The sequence below is a fragment of the Dendropsophus ebraccatus genome, chromosome 12 (assembly GCF_027789765.1).
Source record: "Dendropsophus ebraccatus isolate aDenEbr1 chromosome 12, aDenEbr1.pat, whole genome shotgun sequence".
Taxonomy (NCBI): Eukaryota; Metazoa; Chordata; class Amphibia; order Anura; family Hylidae; genus Dendropsophus; species Dendropsophus ebraccatus.
In genome coordinates this window covers 18,984,480-19,005,697 of record NC_091465.1, presented here as the reverse complement: position 1 = coordinate 19,005,697, position 21,218 = coordinate 18,984,480, and the positions used below count along the sequence as shown (strand labels likewise).

Sequence of the window (21,218 nt, the reverse complement as noted above, 5' to 3'; positions counted from 1 at the left end):
AGACATGTTTATAAAGACTGGCATTTCCTATGCTAGTCTAAGAAAAAACATAGTTGGAGTGATTTGTTCTGAATTTATTTTCATTTGCTTTTTTATAAATTGGTCACATTAGTCAGAAAAAGGGAAGGTGCAGGGTTTCTTATCGATAAAGTTACCTTATAATTGAAGACCACACCCATTTCCTGAAGACCTTTGCCCACTTTCCTCAAGAAGTTTGGTGCAAATTTGTCATGTGCCTTAAGGTTCTATATCTGATTACACAGGACGACACACGCTTATCAATGGTGTCTGAAAGCAGGTGACGTTTAGGCAAAATGTTTTTTTGGGGGATGAGAAGAAATGCTGCAAATCTATTAATATTTTTTGACGACTGAGGGGTAAAATGCACCTGATGAAGTAATAGGTGAGAACTAAAGATGAGCAAATTTACAGTATTAACAAAGTGACGTGATTTGTTAGCGCAGCAGTCAGCTTATCGGCTGTCTGCCTTTGAACTCCGTGCCACTCCGCTCCGGCTGCCTGGAAAAGCTGGATCCAGTCCTGGAAATCTGGGAGAAGTTTCCTAGGACTGGATCCAGCTTTTTTAAGCATCTGGCATGAAGCTGCATGCAGTTCAAAGGGAGCCCATGTGAACCTTTCAATATCTTAACTACAGTCACCTATTTGAGTGGTATTAAATATGTTAGGTTTGTTAAATGTGAGCAAATATGCCCACTAACATTTCAGTGTCAGCCATCATCACTAAGGCCAGGTCTAAATATGTCTGGTTATCCAGCAAACTTTGCAGATATTGCGCAGATAACTATGTTGAATATTAGCTAGGTCCTGCTCTGTACCATTTCATCCTATAGGGCGCCAGATGGAAAGCCAGATGCAATTGATCAAGCTTGTTGCATCCAGAATTCCCATCCAGATCTGTATGCAATCTCTATACAACCAAACATCTGTACACTCCTTGTGTGTAGTGACTGACTGTGGGCAAACCTCTTTAAGCAGTTTACGTGTCTATATCAACAAAGACAAAACATGGCTTCCAGCCTATTTGCAGAAATCCAGAGTTACATAATGTCAATAAGAGTTAAGCAAATTTCCATAACCGAGCCAGAGTTGGCTGAGAAACCATGTTTAAGCTTCAGGGCGAAACAGCTTTAAGTATGAATAAGTGAATAACGTGAGGATTTTGTTAGGAGATCCCTCCATGAACTCCATATAACACTCAGGGCATACCAGGAGTTTTACCTTTTAGAATGTAGTCCGTTAATAGCATAGGAACCTTCTCACTGTCTTCTTTCATAGCGAACAATACTGCAGAGAGAGGAAGGCATGAGGTCAGTACAAGAATGTGAAAACATTAATCCCAATAATGTCCATTTATCCTCATGTCCTGACTGTAAGGATATTCACTCTGTTTTATAATACTACACAGTGTACAGTTCATGAGATAAATCATCCAAGTGTAACACAGTGAGTTTGGATATGCTGGATTGCTTTATACATTAGTCACCCCTAGGGGGCAGGCTTACTGTTAGTCAGCATCTGCAGGTCCTCAACAGTTGGGGGTGTGGCTCTCTTCTCATATGGGATGACTGTATTCAGATACTGCAAAAAAACATAAGTCAGAGAGTTATCAAACAGATCACTATAGTCTCTTCATACAGCAAACATTGGGGCAGATATATTATATTCTGGCATCATTTGTGCCAATTAAAAAAAACTGTCTTACATGACTCATGAAACATTTATAATATATTTTAGACACCTTTTCGATACTTTTGTGTCTTACTTGGCAAAAGTGGTGTGGTGCAGCATTTTGAGCAGAGTGAACCTCTGCGGGCCTCACCAGTAAGGAACCCCGTAGTTGCTGGTGAGGCCCAGCTGGGGAGGCAGTTGTCACAAAAGTGACCATAAGATGCATAGTCCTTTCCCTGACAGCAACAATCTCTGCTTTGGGAACATTATTGACTCATTTTGTACTTATTTAATGTTATGCAGAGACAAGGAGACAAAGAGGGTAGACTGTTTTTAGTTTTTATAATTGCATGGACTTTTATCATAGATGGCAAGGCCCCAGCATCCTCTCAGTCAGTCTGGTGAGGCCCAGGCATCATTTTGTCTGTTGGATGAGCCTCCAGTAGGAAAACTTTGAGAAGCACTGGCCTAGACTAAAGGCGGCCATACACCTTCAATCACTGATGGCTGAATGCCTGATGCCTATCCTCCCTGATCAATCGATACTTGACTACCGCTGCCTGGAAAACATGGATACAGCCATAGATCTCCTATGGCTGTATCCATGTTTCCTAGGCAGCCCTAGGGTTGAATCCAGAGTTTTTTCAATCTCCATCCACTCCTTGGTTATGCTGCCAATGTAGTCCTAGAGGAGAGCGGATGTAGGTGTGATACATTTGAAGGTATCTAAAGCGAAAAGGCCACAAACTGAGTAGAGTTGCAGTTTTTACTGTTAATATTTCAAGTTTTGATATATTTTTTTTTTACTTCATAGTTGTGTGAGGCCTGGAGATAAAAATAAACACACAACTGCAATTCTAGCGTTGGGTATTTTATAATTTTTTTTTATCATGGACACCATGTAGGACAAATAGTAAAAGGTGTTATGTTAAAAGACTCAATTTTTACAGATTAGGCAACAGCAATTATGCTTGTTTTTGATAAATGGAGAAGGCTTTTTTACCTGGTCATTTGCAGCATATCACAGTACCAGCGAAGTAAGTGAGATACTAAGAAATCTCTGTCTAATGTTGCGATAAACCTCTGCATGGAATTCAGGCAGAAACTGACCTGTGGTGCGGATTTTATATCTGCACAATGTGAATTGATGCCCTTGATATGCTGCAGATTTGTTTGAGGATTCAGCCGTGGGAATTAAAATCAAAGGCAATTGCAAATTTTCAGCACATTCCTATTTTCTTAATCTTGTTTTACATTACCCACACAGAAAATCCAGAGCCGCAAACCTGCCCCACAATATGCACAATTTTGTGAAAATTTGCTGCTCTGGTTTATAAATGGAAATATTGCCTCTTCAGAAAATCCACAGCTGAACTTTGGTGTCCCTGTCTTTTAACATTAACTATTGACAAGTGACATGAAATGTGAAGAGTTTTGATTGGTTGGGATGTAGGTACTTAAATCCCCTAATATCACTGGAACAAGACGAGAGAAGCGTGCCGCTATGCATTTTAAGTGAATAAAATAAAAAGGAATTAAGGTACTCACGGTCAGCGCTGTCCACATAGAGAAGTGGCCGAAAGATATAGAGGTCACTATCTACTACAGCCATGTGTAATGCTTCCCTGCTATATCTTTCGGCCACTTCTCTATGTGGACAGCGCTGACCGTGAGTACCTTAATTCCTTTTTATTTTATTCACTTATTCTCTCCACGGGCCCCGGAGTATCCTGTGTTTTTGGTACAGTCAGCTTAGCAGTCCCTAGAGGTAGTAGGCCCCTATACAGTGGACTGTCACCAAACAAGACCCTGGATTCGGAATTGTACCCTGTTGAGGGGTGATATGCACAAAGCCCAAGTGGCATCCAGGTGAGCACCTTCTCACATAATCTTTATCCTTGGTGTATTGAGGTATCACACAAGGCGCCGATGCCCGCTTTCTTCTTTTTCTCTCTCTTGCTATGCATTTTACTCCCAGTTCACTGCGATATGGTCCCATTGATTGTTAATGGAGCCAGTCTCCTGCGAGAGTAGGAGATCGAGGCAAACTGGGGGTGAAGAGCACAACTGCATGCATTGTCCTGACTCCCTGTGGAGATCTATACACCTAGAACACAACCAAAATGCTAGACATGTCTGTGTTGTGTTAATTGAGGAGACACTTTACCCTGAGCAATTTCCTTAAAGTGTCACATCACTGGGCTATCTCCTCTGAAGTCAGCTCTGACCTCTCTGACCTCTGAATACCAGCTTTCATACAGCTCCCACTATGTAAATTCTTTGTTCTCTGCTCTCTGCTGTCAAATAATCTCCCTCCTCCCCCTCAATAGAACAAACAGGGCTTGACTGATGTAAATGAGACAAGATTTCCTGATAATGAGCAGTGAATGAGAGAGAGGAGGGAGGGGGGGACCTGGGGAAAGGCTTTTTGAATGCAGATAATGGCATATTTGCCTAATAAACCCAATTACAAAGTTTCTTAAAATCGCTTGTACAAAAAATAAATATGACAGTGACACTTTAAATATCGACTTTGAACTTAGAATGTGTCCTTACTGTGTAGCACTTACCCAACTATACACCCACCTGCTTATCATTCCCTGAATTCCCAAACGTTTGCCTAATTCCCGTCTGTAGAATATTGGAGAGCCCTTCCATGCTGAAGCGCTGCAAAGAAGCAGAGTTTTAGTCACAATAAGCACAGTGAAAAGTGTTATGTAATAATGAGGGATTTACCATACAGTAAAACGAGGATGAGGACACATAAGCAGCCAGCTGCCCATGTGGTTTCACACTAAGGGCCCTATTTCACCGGACAATGAACAACGTAAACGAGCGCCGATCTGCTAGATCGGCGCTTGTTTACGAGGCCTATTCCACGGGCCCAATGATCGTAAAAACAAGGGCTGCAGGGACATCGTTACAGATGTCCTTGCAGCCCTTGCTTTATACATTACCTGTCCGGGCTGCAGGTACTCTTCTCCCGGTCCCGCGGCCAGTGATTGGATGAGTGGTCTGTCAGTTCAGACAGCCCCGCTCCGAAGCCGATGCTGCGGCGCGGGACCGGGAGAAGAAGACCTGCAGCCCGGACAGGTAATGTCTGGTTCTGCTAAAATCGTCGGTCGCCGCCCTGCACCGCTATTCAACCGTAGCGATGCGCTGGTGGCGAACGACTATTTTAGGTCTGAACCTAAATTAAGGATCAGCCGATGACACGAACATCGGCTGATCGTTCTCTCTATTCCACGGAGCGAAAATCGGGCGAATCGGGCCGATTCAGCCGATTATCGCTCCTGTGGAATAGGCCCCTAAGGCATGTGGTGTGTGGAGTATTGGCACAATACTTGTTATATGTAATAAAGCCAAATTTTTCGGCCACATGACCCTGGCTATGTTTTTCGTGTACCTTCATGGGCATCTGTCCGTTTCTCTCGGTGCGATTACTCTGCAGACTGAGGCCCTTCTCTTTCCTCCTCTTCTTCACCAGCTCTCTGTGTTCCTTCTGCTTGTTCTGAACTTCCAGAAGAGCCGTGATAAAGGAATTCTTCACCTCCTTCTCAAACTCCAGCTCATCCCGTCGGGCAAGATTCTGCACCAGCTCTTCAGAATAGTCGCAGATCGCTCGCTCCACTCGTTCCAGTAACTGCGTCAGCTCCTCAGTGTTCATGTGCTGCAGACCTGCTGGATGTGACCCATACACAAAAAATGTCATTCTACAGAGTCTACTTACAGATGGCCGGTACAGAACCTTCTATATGATGTCATTCTGTAACATCTAGTTTCAAAAAAATCAATATCAATACTGATGTTCTCAATAGTGAATTTCTGTAGCTTTAAAGGAACTGTCAGCTAAGTTTTACTAAAATAAAATCTCTTTTATAAATGTCAGAGGCCACTATATACATTAGGGTACAAGAGAAAGCTACAAGGTAATATACATGCTATTAAATACTTTTATATTTATTCACTAGTAATAAGAGGTTGATGGGGATGCCTTATAGTGGCACAAGCATCTTTCTGTGTTGGGTTTGTTTTATGCCTCTTTCTACTTCTTATTGTAGCTTTATGTTTAAATCATTATCTTACAAGAATTGGCCACCAGGGGGCTCTGTGACCGTGTATTGGAGCTCTAAACACATTAGATCTGAGTACAATATGCATGGACTATTGGTTTGTACACAGTCTATATACAGGATACACGCTTATGACTAATTGACATATACTGAAGATGAATCTGACAGAGGATGCTGCATTTTCTTATTGAAGTCCCATAGGAATTAACAGGATTGATCATGGCTGGGGCCTTACCCTCTGTGGTCCAGTTATTGTTGAAGTTCTGACTCAGGGCCTGCATTTCCTGTAGGAGAACAGTGTCTGAGCGAGATGAAATCTCTTCCAGGTCATTCTCCTCTTCGTCCAGTTCTTCCTCAGGGTCCGGGGAGTTCTGCATCATTTCCTCAATCTCTTCAATCACCTGCAGAGAGGATAAACATGTTATATATTGGGCTGCACAATACTATATACAGTGGTGCCTTGGATCACGAGCATAATTCGTTCCAGGACCGCGCTTGTGATCCAAATCCACTCTTAAACCAAAGCAAGTTTTCCCATAAGATATCATAGAAATGCAGACAATTGGTTCCACACCCCAAAAATAATGATTTATTATTCTGAATAACATGTAAAACAAATGAAACAAACATTCAGAAACAGCAGAATCTGTGATATTATAAGTTACTGTACAGTAATGGAGAGGATGGGAAACACAAGGGCGGACAGAGACTGCAGGGAGCATGAAGGAATGAGCAGGGCAGATGTGGGCACATACATGCAGCGCTCTCTGTCCGGGGAGAGAGGGGTTACAGCTATGGAGAGATTACCTCCACAGTCCTGTCCCCTGATGTGAGCCCCAGCCTGAAGTGGATCTGCTATGATTTTGAAGGTGAGTGAGACCTTCTGGGTCAGAGTACAGGGCTGTAGACCCCGCTATGCAGACCATACCCCTCCCCCACTCGCGCTCCCACCCAGTACAGGGAGCTCTTAAACCAAAGCAATGCTCTTAAACCAAGTCACAATATTGAAAAACTGTGAGCTCTTAAACCAAAACGCCCTTAAACCAAGTTACTTGTAAACCAAGGTACCACTGTATATGCAAACTAATAGTAATATACTGCAGAATTTAAAAACATTAGCAGATGACATGACATCAGTAAAGGAGTTTTCAAAAAATTTCTTATGGATAGAGAACTAAGAAAAAAACTGTATTCCCCCAAATAATAATATTGAAAAAGTGAACAGTGACACTTATTATTGTATATGTAGGATAGCATCTAAGGGGATCAGTGATATCCTGTAACAATAGAAGCCATGACACTAGTGTGAACAAAACCCCAATCCAGTGACCTATTATACATAGTATTGTTACACTGTGGAGCAGCAAGACCATACCGTAATACAGACATGAAAGTAAGGATGTAACATGAACAGGTTTCATGTGTATTGTGTTCCTGAGTGCTGTGTCAGCATCTTCTCTATTGTCTCAAATAGCTGCAGCTGTAAATAGATACCCAAGGGGAAGCTTTACATTATTTGAGGCCCCATTGATTGCTATAGGGTGGTACCAATGTAGTATTCCTTATTGCCCTGCTACAAAACAGGACATCTAAATAACATGACATTCCACTATTGTATTGTATCCTGGCACCATTCACATCACACACAGCAGCATTAGTTACTCTTTGCTGACATCTAGTGGTAGTCTTAGGTAAAGACTTCTGGAACAATACAGAGCTTTCTAGTAAGAAGGCCTTTGGATTATTGGCTTTCCTACACTTTATAATTCTCAAGCAGAGTTTGTAACATCCAAGCGGCAGTGTTATTGAGGCTGCTTAGGGCTACAGGTTCAGCTGCTGCTATTTCTGTGAACTAAGAAGTCGCCACCTGCCTGGAGGATCTTCTTCTACAACTACAACTGTTGGGGTAAGCTTAACAAAGACCCCATAGCTCTTATCTGGTACCTTTAAAGGGGTTATCCAGTGCTACAAAAACATGGCCACTTTCTTTCAGAGACAACACGACTCTTGTCTCCAGTTCAGGTGCGGTTTGCAATTAAGCTCCATTCACTTCAATGGAACTGAGCAGCAAAACTCCGCCCAAGCTGGAGACAAGAGTGGGGCTGTGTCTGGAAGAAAGTGGCCGTGTTTTTGTAGCTATGGATAACCCCTTTGAAGGCCTCTGGCTGGGAGCGGTACTTATGGCTGTCACATCTCCATTCAGACCTGTGTCCTGCAATAGGAAACTGCAGCTTAACCGCACTACAACTCCATGCAAGCCCACCCACCAGGAGCCAAGTGCTGTGAGGGTCCTTTAGAGCTAAGGAAACCATGGGGGTAGCACCAGAGTTATGACTCTTGTACACAGTAAATCTTACCTTTTCACTGCCACCGAGTACGTGTAACTGCTATAAAGGCTGAGACTGGTTCATGGATCTGCACTGACCTTCTCTACATGAATCTTGTCACAGTGCCATGGCTTTCATCAGCACCATATCAAAGGCACCCCAAAATGCCATCAGCCAGAATACAGACACCAGGGTGTGCCCGTATACTTGAGTGGACCCCCGTCACGTCTGCACCGCCTGAAGGAACATGGGACGGCCCCTGCCATTGCTGTGACTGGGCTGTGGCACACCAGAAGGCCCGGCCTACCACAGATGTGTGTCCCCAATCATTCCATTGGCTCATGCTCTCCCCTGGGTCACTGCACCAGCTCTATGTATCAGGAACACTGACTGACACCATCTTTCTATATCACAGTCACACTGACTGACACCAGCTCTATATATCACAATCACACTTGGGCACATTGACTAACACCAGCTCTATACAACGGGCACACTGACTGACAAGCTCTATACCACGGGCGCACTGACTGACACAAGCTCTATACAACGGGCGCACTGACTGACACAAGCTCTATACAACGGGCGCACTGACTGACACAAGCTCTATACAACGGGCACACTGACTGACACAAGCTCTATTCAACAGGCACACTGACTGACACAAGCTCTATACAACAGGCACACTGACTGACACAAGCTCTATACAACAGGCACACTGACTGACACAAGCTCTATACAACGGGCACACTGACTGACACCAGCTCTATACCACGGGCACACTGACTGACACCAGCTCTATATAATGAGCACACTGACTGACACCAGCTCTATATAATGAGCACACTGACTGACATTAGCTCTATATAATGAGCACACTGACTGACATTAGCTCTATATAATGAGCACACTGACTGACATTAGCTCTATATAATGGGCACACTGACGGACATCAGCTGTATATATCGGCCACACTGACTGACACTATTCTATATATATATATATATCAGGCATACTGATTGACACCAGATCTAAGCTGGCGCACTGACTGACACCAGTTCTATATCACAGTGACACTGACTGACACCAGCTCTATATACATCAGGCACACTGACTGACACCAGCTCTATATATGGGGTACACTGACTGACACCAGTTCTATATCACAGTGACACAGACTGACACCAGCTCTATAAATCAGGCATACTGACTGACACCAGATCTATATATCGTTCACATTAACTGACACCAACTCTATATATCACGGTCACACTGACTGACACCAGATATATAATATATATATATATATATATATATTATATATCAGGCACACTGACCGACACCAGCTCTATCGATCACGCTCACACTGACTGACACCAGCTCTATATATATCAGGCACACTGACTGACACCAGTTCTATATCACAGTGACACTGACACCAGCTTTATAAATCATACTGACTGACACCAATTTTATACATTAGGCACATGGACTGACACCAGCTCTGTATATCGGTCACACTGACTGACACCAACTCTATATATCGGTAACACTGACTGACACCAGCTCTATATATCATGGCACACTAACTGACACCAGCTCTATCTATCACGTTCACACTGACTTACACTAGCTCTATATACCTGGCACACTGACGGACACCAGCTCTATATATCAAGGGCACACTGACTGACACCAGCTCTATATATCAAGGGCACACTGACTGACACCAGCTCTATATATCAAGGGCACACTGACTGACACCAGCTCTATATATCAAGGGCACACTGACTGACACCAGCTCTATATATCAAGGGCACACTGACTGACACCAGCTCTATATATCAAGGGCACACTGACTGACACCAGCTCTATATATCAAGGGCACACTGACTGACACCAGCTCTATATATCAAGGGCACACTGACTGACACCAGCTCTATTTGAAGGTGATAAACAGGCTTGGCACTTTGTCTATAAGGTTGTAAGATGCTCGGCTGCTGCTGGTTATACTTGGACCTTAGGCAAGAATTGCAGAGGCTCTGTATTTCATCACTACATAGATAAACATTGCATCTCCATCCGGTGGGTAATGACAGTGATATGAAGTGTCTGACTGGTTTCCATAGCAGCAATCTCTGTCCTGCACCTTCTTGGGGATAATAAGACCAGAGGAAAAAAAAATCCCTGCTGAGCATTGACGTCTTCAGTCACCTGACTACACAGACGGCCCTGCTTCTTGTGTTTATCAACATGCCAAGCACACGTACAGCTTCAGAGATGGAGAACTGCAGCGCTTAGACCAGCCTGTGATCCAGATGCAGCCAACCTCAATGACAGTGTATGTAAGGGCGGTGTAAGTCTTACCATCCTTACTATGGCTATGGTTTTTTTCTGATATGTGCCTATTTCCCCCTTTTGGCAGGGCATTGCACATGGGGGTACACATAACATTTCCAGGAAAAGGGATAACACTGACAGTATTGCAGAGAGGCAGTATTGCAATGTCATAGGAAAATTATTAAAATCAGATGGTAACCGGAAGGGTAGAGTGGGCAGAATGGTGACTTAGGGTCCTACTAGACAAATTAGTTTTTCGTTTCCATCAATAAATGATAAACGATTGCTTTTGGGAACGGCCTGAAATCATTCACCATAATTCAGGTAACGGCCGTGGTTAGTTACAATCGCCATTACGATCATTTGTATAAACTAGTATACAACGATCATTTTTACGAACAAGCAATTTGTACATACAGCGATTCGCGAACGATTAACAATAATTTTATGGTCAGCTCAAAAGATGCGATGAACAACATCCGAACAAATTTTTGTCAGTGGTTTAATGGTTGTATGTATACACACAGAAAGATTATCCCTTAAAGGGGAACTCCAGATAAGGAAAACTTGTTTTCTATCAAAAGTACATGAAAAGTTATATAGATGTGTCTATATAATGTATTACCATATCTGTACTGTTCTGCCACACTGGTAGCTGACTGACTTTGAGGAAGTGAAGAAAAAGGGCCTCTGTGGCCATTTACATTGTCTCCTGCTCACTCTAGTCTCCCACCTTAGGAGACAAATATTCCATGCCTCTGTCTCACATTGTGTGTGTTTGCTGAGCACAGGCTGATGATGCAGACAGGGGGCAGGGCGTGATGTCCCAGGAGGCTTGGCTGGATCCCCCAATCCCCTGAGTGATTCACCATCTCTGACCGGCCAGAAGCAGCTGCTGCAACTTCACTAATTGTGCAAAACTCTGCAGTGAAATTAGGGTTGTGTTCACACATGTTGGAGCTTCTTGCAGTACTGCAGCAATCATGCAGTAACACAAGTAAATGATGCTAAACGGCACAGAGGATTAGAGCTGGCACTGCCAATACTACCCGCACAAAAAACACATGCAGCCGCGGCGCTGAGCAGGTAATGTATGCTCTCGGCTGCGGGCGGTGGGTTAATCCACATACTCACAGCGGAATGTCTATCCCGCTGCGATTATGTGTTCTCATAGGGATGAATGGCACTGGATCCGCAGCGGATTTCGCTGCGAATTCGCAGCGTGAAATCCGCTGTGGATCCGGTACGTGTGAAGGCACCCTTATGAGACCAGCAGAAATAAGCCATGTAGCCTGCAATCTCTGCAATCCAATTTAAAAAGGGAACGTGTCAGCAACTTTTTCATAGTGAAGCTCTGTCCCATACATGATGATCCCTCTGGGCATTACAGCAAACCATCAGTTTAAAGACCCTAAACCTTTACACTTTGGAATCTACAAAACATCTGCACATACAAACACCAATAAGAACTCCATGGATCAGTAATCCATAGATTATTGCAATGCCTATTGTAAGCCCTCGCGGGCAGGGTCCTCTTCCCCCATGTACCAGTTTGCCTTCATGTAATGTGTTTTTGTTCTTGTAATGTTCCTGTTTGTTACCTTTATTGCTTGTATAGCGCTCTGGAAGTAAGCACGCTTTATAAAAATAATAATAATAATAATAATAAAAATAATAAAAAAAATGCTGGATACAGCTGTATTTTACCTCCACATTGCAGTGAATTGATGAGAATAGAATGTGGTTGGATTGTTGTTTTTTTTTTTTATAATTCAGCATCCAACCATAAAAAAAACCAAATATAATTATTCATACTATTTCTGCACACTTCTTCATCTCAGTAGAAAAGTGGAAATTTGTGATCAATAAATTGCACAAGGAAGGCCCCCAATGTATTTATATGACACTGAAAGAGTGGCGCAGGAGCTTCATAACAATAATTCAACGTCCTGGCACCAGAGTGGTCCCCTCGTCAGCCTCTACAAGTTCTTCAGCCATGATACCGTCACTGATGTCCACATTTCGTCCCTTTACCTGGTCTGCGGTAAGCAGCGGCTCCTCATTGATACCAGAATCATTCTCGCTCTTCTCATTCAGTTCTTCCTCCTCTTTTTCATGGAACTGAAAGGAGATTATAGGAAAGTTTTACTCAGACAGCCGATTCCTGGATTGTATGAAGAAATCACTATCATCCCATTCTCTCCTCTAAAAGCCTCAGTCATTACCACTGGAGAATTTATCGCACAGCAGAATATACCAAGGCATCAGACCATTTCTTTTGTTCTGCACAATATCCAATCCATAGACCTATAATGTGACAACCAAAGGACAGATTACAGGCTTCTGTGGTGCAAGTTGCTGTCTGTAAATGTTGTTAGCGGTGCCTGAGTAAAATCCACTGTGTGGGAAGGACGTGCAGCAGAGGCAAGGAGGTTACACAAAAATTAGACGTAAAAAATGAGTCTAACCCTGCTGATGGCTCCTATTGTTCATGGGGCACAAAAGCTGAAGGTATGTCTCTTACCTTCATCCTCTGCGCCATTTCCGTGAACTCTGCAGTTTAATTTCAGCGTGTAGTAAAGACCTTTGGAGCACTGGTGGCAGAGCTACTGCCCCCAATGCACCGGTTCACCCCCAGCCCTTCCATCCCTTATAATGATTATCAATGGAGTGGGCTGGCCCTGCAACAGACGGACCAGTTCTTTGGAGGCTGTAGCCCCACTCCCAAGTGCTCCATTAAATTGGATTAAATTGCACAGTGCACAGAAACGGCACAAAGGATAGAGGTAATAGACTTATGTTCATCCTCAGCGCCCTGTGGGCTATAGGGAACTATCAGTAGGTTAGATTTGTCTAACCTGTTGATACAAGAAAAGCAGGTGCGGTCAGCGCCCAGTCTCATGGATTCATGCTTTCTCATATAATTGTGCAGTTGTTTTGAGCACGAAGGTAGAGCCCCTGGATTCCGGGGGTAACCACAACACAGAAACAACAGAATTCCTTCAGCTCAGGTAAAACATTCAAGGTTTATTAGTAAATTCTTAAAAGACACAGCCGACGCGTTTCGAGCCAACTTGACTCTTACTCATGGCATCTGAATATGTGATAAATCAAAGGGAAAACTATGCATCCTATTGACTGCCAAATTAACTGGCTCTCACAAAGCCATACTGCAGAGGAACAGGGTGCGCGTAGCGCCGCTAGAACAAGCCGCGTCCCTGGCCGCTTGTTCTAGCGGTCCTTGAGTTTGACACCTGTGGTGTATAGTCTCCTGCAAAAAAAGGCAGTCTATCATCCTCTACTTCTTGCTGACCTTTGTTTAGTAGGTAACTTATGGTGCAGAAAACAACCTAGGCACAATGCAACAATAGAGTAGGACCCAGTAGGGGGGGCTAGATGTTGTGTTTTATCAGGCAGCACTACAGTCTATATAAAATTTGCATTTCATCCCCATAGTTCTTTCGGCCTAGACTTCGTCTTATGAAAGAGTGAGTTATACGCTGTGCCGGACACATATGTGAGACTATCATTTCTATATAATTTATGAGCTACACTGTGGAAACTGTACAGAAAAAAAGTCAGAACAAATACAAATCAAGCATCATGCTCTGAAATCCTCTGTGCTGCCCCTTCTGTAAGCTGCATATGTGAAGGAGTGCATCTCTGGGGGTCTCCCGTTCGCTGTGCTCTCACTACTATAACTTTGTGATTACTGAACTGATTCAGCATCTTGTCTGCCAGTAAATGGCTCATGTCTGCAAGGTCAGCGAGTAACAAACATCCGGCTCTTACACAACAAACTCTGCACATTACATCCCATTTGGAGTATTCCCTCAAGAACACAAAGGGGAGTCCAAGAGAGTCTGAGAGAGCAATCCAGTCCAAAGTGCCTCTGACAATGGACACAACTCCATATATGCAAAACATAATTGCTGTTAAATCCGAGTAATGGATTCCTATCTGCCGGCCTTGTGGATCATGTCATCTATCTCCAGTCCTTGGGTTGGAGTTTCAATTCTTTTATGGACAAAGTAGAGAAGAATAACAATATGTGACTGATAAGTGACGCCACACTGTGGCCATCTAACCTATCTGTTCTTAAAGGAATACTTAGGTCAGGAGGGCTTTTTTAACTATGGCTGTGGAGGGGGTGGATAAAAGTAACAATGTCAACATACCTCTCAGGTTCCAGTGCTTGGTCTCACGTCGTGCTGCTTCAGTCTCCGTCCGCTTCCTGGTCTATGACGTGACATTTCAAGCCTGCTCAGCCATTCAGCGGCAGAGGCAGGACCTCTACAGCTGCTGAATGGCTGACTGGCCTTGAAACGGTACATCTCAAGTCGCGTTATAGACCAGGAAATGGCTGGGGACCAAAGACTGGAGAAGCGCCATGCAGGATCCAGTGGTCTGACCCCTTGTGTCATAATTAACAGCAGTTATCAGGCACAAAAAAGGTTTTGTGGGGTACTACAACTCAGCTCCATTCACTTCAATGGAATTCAGCTGAAAAAACGCACCAAAAACAGAGGACAGGAGCTGGTGCGGTCTCTGGCAGAAAGTGGCCATTTAATGTTGTGTGTGATATTATCTCAATGGAACTGAACTGCAACACAAAATCACTAAGGCCTCTTTCCCATTTTCCATGGTTGCCTACAGCCTCATAGCTATGGACAGCACTATGAAAGTGGGGGAAATTAAATTCACAGCAGAATCTCTGCCTGACGTTCATTAGACTATTGACTGATGGACAGCAGCTTCTGACCGCATCCCAATCACACACACACAAACACATCCACCATGTAAAACCTGCATCTGAGTGGTACTTAATAAAATAAATAAGTTATGGCAAATATATATACTGTATATGTAATGTAGATAGAAGTCCCTCCAATCCACAGGTCTCAAATAGAGATGAGCAAATGGCTCATCTAAACTAAGCAAGGCTCTTCGTTTGATCTGCGCTCTGCTCATCAAGCCGCTGGCCTTTCAGCGCTGCTCCGCTCTCTGCTGCTTCATCCTGGGTGCTGGGGAAAAGCTGAATCCAATCCTAGGAAAATGGGAGAAGTTTCCCACGATTGGATTCAGCTTTTCCCAGCATCCTGGGAGGAGTGGTAGGGAGTGGAGCAGCGCTGAAAGGCCAGTGGATTGATGAGCAGAGCGCAGATCAAACAAAGAGCTTCGTTTTGTTTAGATGAGCGATTCGCTCACCTCTGGTCTCAAACTCAGGCCCTCCAGCTGTTAAAAACTACAACTCCCATCATGTCTGGACAGCTAAAGCTTAAGCTTTGGTTGTTCAGGCATGATGGAAATTGTAGTTTTGCATCAGCTGGAGGGTCTGGGTTTGACACCCCTGCTCTAATCCAACAAGTCCTAGCAGAACCTGCAGCATTACTTATTATTCCAGATTACTGGATGGTCCCAGAACAACAAATACATGATGACTGGCTCAGAATTTTGGATAACTAGATAGTTACTTCACAAAATACACAAATAGAAAGAATAAATGTAGCAGCTTGTGAATACCTCGGTGTCTGACAGGTTACCATTCAGCAGCTCTTCACTCTGTTCTCTCCATTTTTCACCATTTAATGGAATGTAGTTGTCCGTCAGGGCGTCCCAGACTCTGTGAATGGAAGAAACTGGTCAGTAAAGAATAGAACAGCCGTGCCCTGGGGACAATGATGTCAGTGCCCAGAAATCTTACTGAGAGGCCAGTAAATAGCCAAACTACATAACAGTGATTGTCTACCACATGGATGCCCTTTATCTTTACAAAGCTGACAAGGGAAGCAGGAATAAATACAAGAGCAGGCAAATGTATTAGGAGAAGGATATATCTGGATGTAACAGAGAGTGCTATGCATCTTATGGCAAAAACTCATTGTCTCCCATTGTTAACCATGTCACTGAAATCAACCCACTGTCTAATGTCACTGCTTATCATTTTATAGTATAAATGAGCCAGGCACAGGTGCACAGGGAACTACAGCCAGACGCTGATGCACAGGGAACTACAGCCAGGCGCTGATGCACAGGGAACTACAGCCAGGCGCTGATGCACAGGGAACTACAGCCAGGCGCTGATGCACAGGGAACTACAGCCAGGCGCTGATGCACAGGGAACTACAGCCAGGCGCTGATGCACAGGGAACTACAGCCAGGCGCTGATGCACAGGGAACTACCGCTGCAAACAGGTCACAGGGAACAAAAGTCGGGCACTGGGGGAACAGGAAACTACAGCTGGGTGCTGGTGCAAAAGGAAATTCAGCTATGCACAGGGAACCACAGCCAGGCACAGGTGCAGAGGCAACTACAGCTGGGCACAGGTGCAAAGGGAACTACGGTTACGCACAGGAAACCACAGCCAGGCACAGGTGCAGAGGGAACTACAACTGGGCACAGGTGCAAAGGGAACTACAGCTGGGCATAGGTAACCACAGCCATGCACAGGTGCAGAGGGAACTACAGCTGGGAACAGGTGCAGAGGGAACTACAACCGGGCAACAGTTCACAGGGAACTACATCTGGGGTGCCAATGCACAAGAAAAGATTGTAAAGCCTCATTTACACTCAAGATCAGTAGAGATGCGATAGAACTCCTTGCAACCTTCTATCACTTTAATCAAATCTTCTGACAGTCAAGGAGTCGTCTCTCTACATTGATCTCTTCCCCAGCTGCAAGCACATCTCCTGCCTGATGATTAACAGCTGATGTCACAGTAGGAGGCGTGCTTGCAGCAAGCAGAGATATAAATGCAGAAAGACAATTCCGGGTAGTTTATTTACATGCAGCACAGGAAGCAAAGTTTAATATTCAAAAACATATTCCTCAGACATACGTCCCACATATGTTTATAATGGGTAATAAATTACTTTTTTTTCGGTTTTCACATGCATGACCTCTTCCTGGTGTTTTTTTCCATGAATTATTGAAGAGCAGAAAAACAACCAAGGGAACTTTTTCTAGAATTGTTTCTTTCAAGGGAGCCTGTCAGGGGGGTTATGTTGTTCTACCTGAGGGCTGAAAAATGTGTGATGGGGACCCTGGTGGCAACTTATATCTTTTCATGAAGCAGATCCTCTAAAATCACTGTGTACCACCATCACTACTCCCTGAGCGCACAGCTACAGCTGAATGATGGCTGCCTATATTGAGTACAGGCAGAAAGCTGCCAACCTGTAGCTGGAAGCGACAGCTCATGAGTAAGTCTATTGAGGGTGTGCATACATCACTGGCCTGACTAGTGCCCTGAGCCCTAAAAGTAAATCTTCTCCCTTCCCTGCACACTGACCCCTACACAGGTCACAAAGCATGCCCACAACATTCTACCATATAAGTCAATAGTTAATATTAATAGCTCACCTCCTATCCATCAATGCATAGTGACCCAATTCTCCCACAGAGGTCAAGAAGTGATGTTCACAGATTACTTTGTCCCTGCACTATGTGATCTGCACAGGTCACAGAGCATGCACACACCACTACAGAAGTATGTGAGTCCTCTGCAGACACCAGCTTCCTAAGCTTCATGTTGCAGCTCTAAGGCAAATCTCCTAACTACATTCCCTTTAACTGCCCTTATGTTACCTATTGTGTCCCCCTATATTCTCAGATTGTAAGCTCTTGTTAGCAGGACCCTCACTCCTCGTTCTCCCCCCCCCCCCTATTTCCTCATAGATTGCAAGCTCTTGTTAACAGGACCCTCAACTCCTCGTGCCCCCCCCCACCCCATTTCCTCATAGATTATCAACAGGACCCTCACTCCTCGTGTCCCCCCCCCATTGGCTCTTGATAGCAGGACCCTCACTCCTCATGTGCCCCCATATTTCTTCATAGATTGTAACTTTTTTGTGAACAGGGTCTGTACCCTTCTTATAACACGCCAAATTTTTTATTTATTCATTTTTATATACTGGGCACAGTTATCCAGTAACATATGTCCATTCCAACTACACTAAGGAGGACAGGAAAATAGGGACAAAAAAACCCTAAACTATATTTATGAACAGATGTGTAATATGATGCTATGCATACCTGCACGGGTCCACTATTCATTGTCACTATAGATACAGCACAGCAGTCGTGGTATAATACATAGACTATGGTTCTGCTGCAGTGCCCTCAGCCCAGAGAAGAGGAGAGAACACAAGCTCAGCATCTATTGATATTTACATGTCATGGAGGCCTCCGCAGTGACGCCAATTCACATGATAATTCTGATTCTCCCAGCAAAACTATTCCTACTTCTTTATGTGAATGTTACAAGTACACTGGTTACAATGGAATACATAGTAGTCAGGAACATTTAGGGTACAAACACACACACCGTATACGCAGCAGATTTGATGCTGTGTTCAGTTATTTAGATCTAATCTGCTGCGTATCGCAGCAGAAAATACGCTGCGTATACGGTGTGTGTGTTTGTACCCTTATAGTGTCTTAGGTAATGACCACTATATGACGGGACGCATGCATTAATACTACTGCACATGCTTCTACATGCTGCAAAACAATGCACCAGTATGTGTCTAAATATATCAATATTTCACGTAGTAAGTGACTGCACCTCAACTAAGAAAGTGGATTCTAATGGAGAGAGCCCCTCAAGAGATGACAAGGAGAATTCAGAGGTAAATACATGTGTAGGAAGTGATTAATATGTAGGAAGAATGAGATAAACTTCATGCAATCCCTTAGTGGGCACTGCACTGCTTATAATGTCTCATCTGCCAAGTAAAATCTAAGGATCAACCACCTACCACAACACGACTGATAGCACGATAAATGATAAAATATCAACACAAAAACAGACACAGATTACATAGGGGGACATGTATCAAGGAGCGAAATTGTATTTTTCGATGGAAAATAAATTTATTCGCAAATGGCCGTTTTGCGAATGAAATATTCACAAATGGCCACTTTCTGCCCAGCACGCCGGGGGGGGGGTCATGGGGTGGGGGTGGAGGGGGCGGTACGGTGGGCACGGACTCAGAGTCCGCGCGATTCATAATTTTTTTATCGTAAAAATAAGCAGAAAACCTACTCCAGCTCTGAGCTGGCGTAGGTTTTCTGCCGCGCAGTGAGCCTCTAAATAAATCTCCGTAGTCCCGGAGTTGGGGGTACATTTTTAAGTCTGGCGCAGAAAACACCGGACTTAATAAAGGTCTCCCATAGTCTTTCATTGTTTAGTATGTGCATCCAATTTGGTGGAACTACTGATGGACCTCCATAATATCCAGGTATTGGGACTGGTGGGGGTCCCAGTAGTTGGAAGTCCACCAATCAGCTTGTTAAGAAAATAACACAATGAAGTTCCATCTGGGCGGTGTCAGTGGCTTTATTTCGCCCAGCTTGGCTTGCCACTTTATAGTAAAATAGTTCAGTGTACATTATTAGTAACTGCGCTCACTATATATACTGAAAGCAGATCCTTCTGTACCTCATAGAGCTAAAATCAGACTCCTCTCCTCCAGGCTCTGCTGTCCTGCTCTGTGGTGAGTCTGTTCATAAGATGGCTGACATGCAGGAGCATGTGACCATGCTCCACCCCTATCTCCGTGTCCACCACTGAGCCTGTAGATAACTATGGAGGACACTAGGGGGCAGGGCATGGCCACATGCTCCTCCATGGAGGCCATCTTATGGACAGACTTACCACAGAGCAGGACAGCACAGCCTGGAGGAGGGGAGTCTGGTTTTAGCTCTATGAGGCCCCCAAGGAGCTGCTGTCACTTTCTAATACTAAACTGAACTATTTAACTATAAAGTGGCCAACCCCTTTAACAAGTGTCTCCTTATTTGTGAATGTGTGGAGAACCTGCCGGTCAGGCAGACTCCCCTTAAAGCTGCTCTCTTGCCTCCCTCACTGTTTGCACATTAGTTACCTGACAATCATCTGCTTTCACCGACTTTAGGATTTCAGACTACTTCAGACTCCAATAGACAAAGCAGCCAAGCTGGAGTCATTGATCCCTAATAAAGTAGAAAGCTTCCACTATTGTAAAACAAATGCATCATAAAAGCATCATTGCTGAACTGCAGTAAAAAGTACAACTTGTTAAAGGTTTTATAGACCATACATAACTAATTGTACTAATCTGGTGGTTATTCAGCAACCTAAATAATACTCAGCCAGTCAAGGGTTAATGAACAATGGTTTCTATGAAAAGATCAATGATGCAGAAGGGAAGCAGGCCGTGGGGCAGACATCACATCACAATGATCCCCAGCATTGCAGAATGAATCAGAAGCAAAGCCTGGAGGTCCTGCCCACCCATCACAAGCCGTTCCAGCATCTAGATCTGTGGGTAGAGCTGTAACTTCCCGAGTACTGGGGACAACACAGTGCCACAAGTTACCAGGGTCACACACAACTCGGCACCCGTTCTTTTGGATAAATTAATTCCAGCATTTCTCAGGAGCATCCAGCCAATAATAACTCAGGTATTCATTTTGTGAATATAAGCAACGTCTGGAGCTATTGGTGCTCTGCCAGGTCAGGAGTCAGAGCTTCTACTTAGAACAGACACAGGCAACCTACGGCTTTACAGATGTTGTGCGAATACAAGCCCCAGCATGGCGTGTACACGGTACAACATCTGGACTGCCACCTGTTCCCCATGTCTGATCTGTTGTATCCATCAGTGTCTAATCACTTTATTATTACTCATATGTAATAGAAAAACCTTGCAAATTATTCCTCTCTGTTCTGTTCTTAGTGTCCAAAAAATCAGAACAGACCCAAAATGACTTTTGGCATCAAATCTCATTCATGGTCACAAAAA

General features: G+C 44.0%; 1 protein-coding gene across 9 annotated transcripts in view; it reads right to left on the bottom strand.

The window, feature by feature from the left end:
- FEZ1 (fasciculation and elongation protein zeta 1) overlaps positions 1-21,218 on the bottom strand; it is a 52,596-nt gene that overhangs the window by 2,150 nt on the left and 29,228 nt on the right. For 6 of the 9 annotated variants that reach the window (XM_069948196.1, XM_069948202.1, XM_069948203.1 and 3 more), the window contains 8 exons: positions 15,953-16,052; positions 12,464-12,550; positions 12,031-12,051; positions 5,998-6,163; positions 5,096-5,370; positions 4,276-4,356; positions 1,524-1,599; positions 1,240-1,305 (listed from right to left, as the gene is read on the bottom strand). In XM_069948196.1, coding sequence (XP_069804297.1) covers positions 1,240-1,305; positions 1,524-1,599; positions 4,276-4,356; positions 5,096-5,370; positions 5,998-6,163; positions 12,031-12,051; positions 12,464-12,550; positions 15,953-16,052 — 872 coding nt within the window. The remainder of the gene's footprint in view (positions 1-1,239; positions 1,306-1,523; positions 1,600-4,275; positions 4,357-5,095; positions 5,371-5,997; positions 6,164-12,030; positions 12,052-12,463; positions 12,551-15,952; positions 16,053-21,218) is intronic. The other 3 variants (XM_069948197.1, XM_069948199.1, XM_069948198.1) reach the window with 3 other exon arrangements.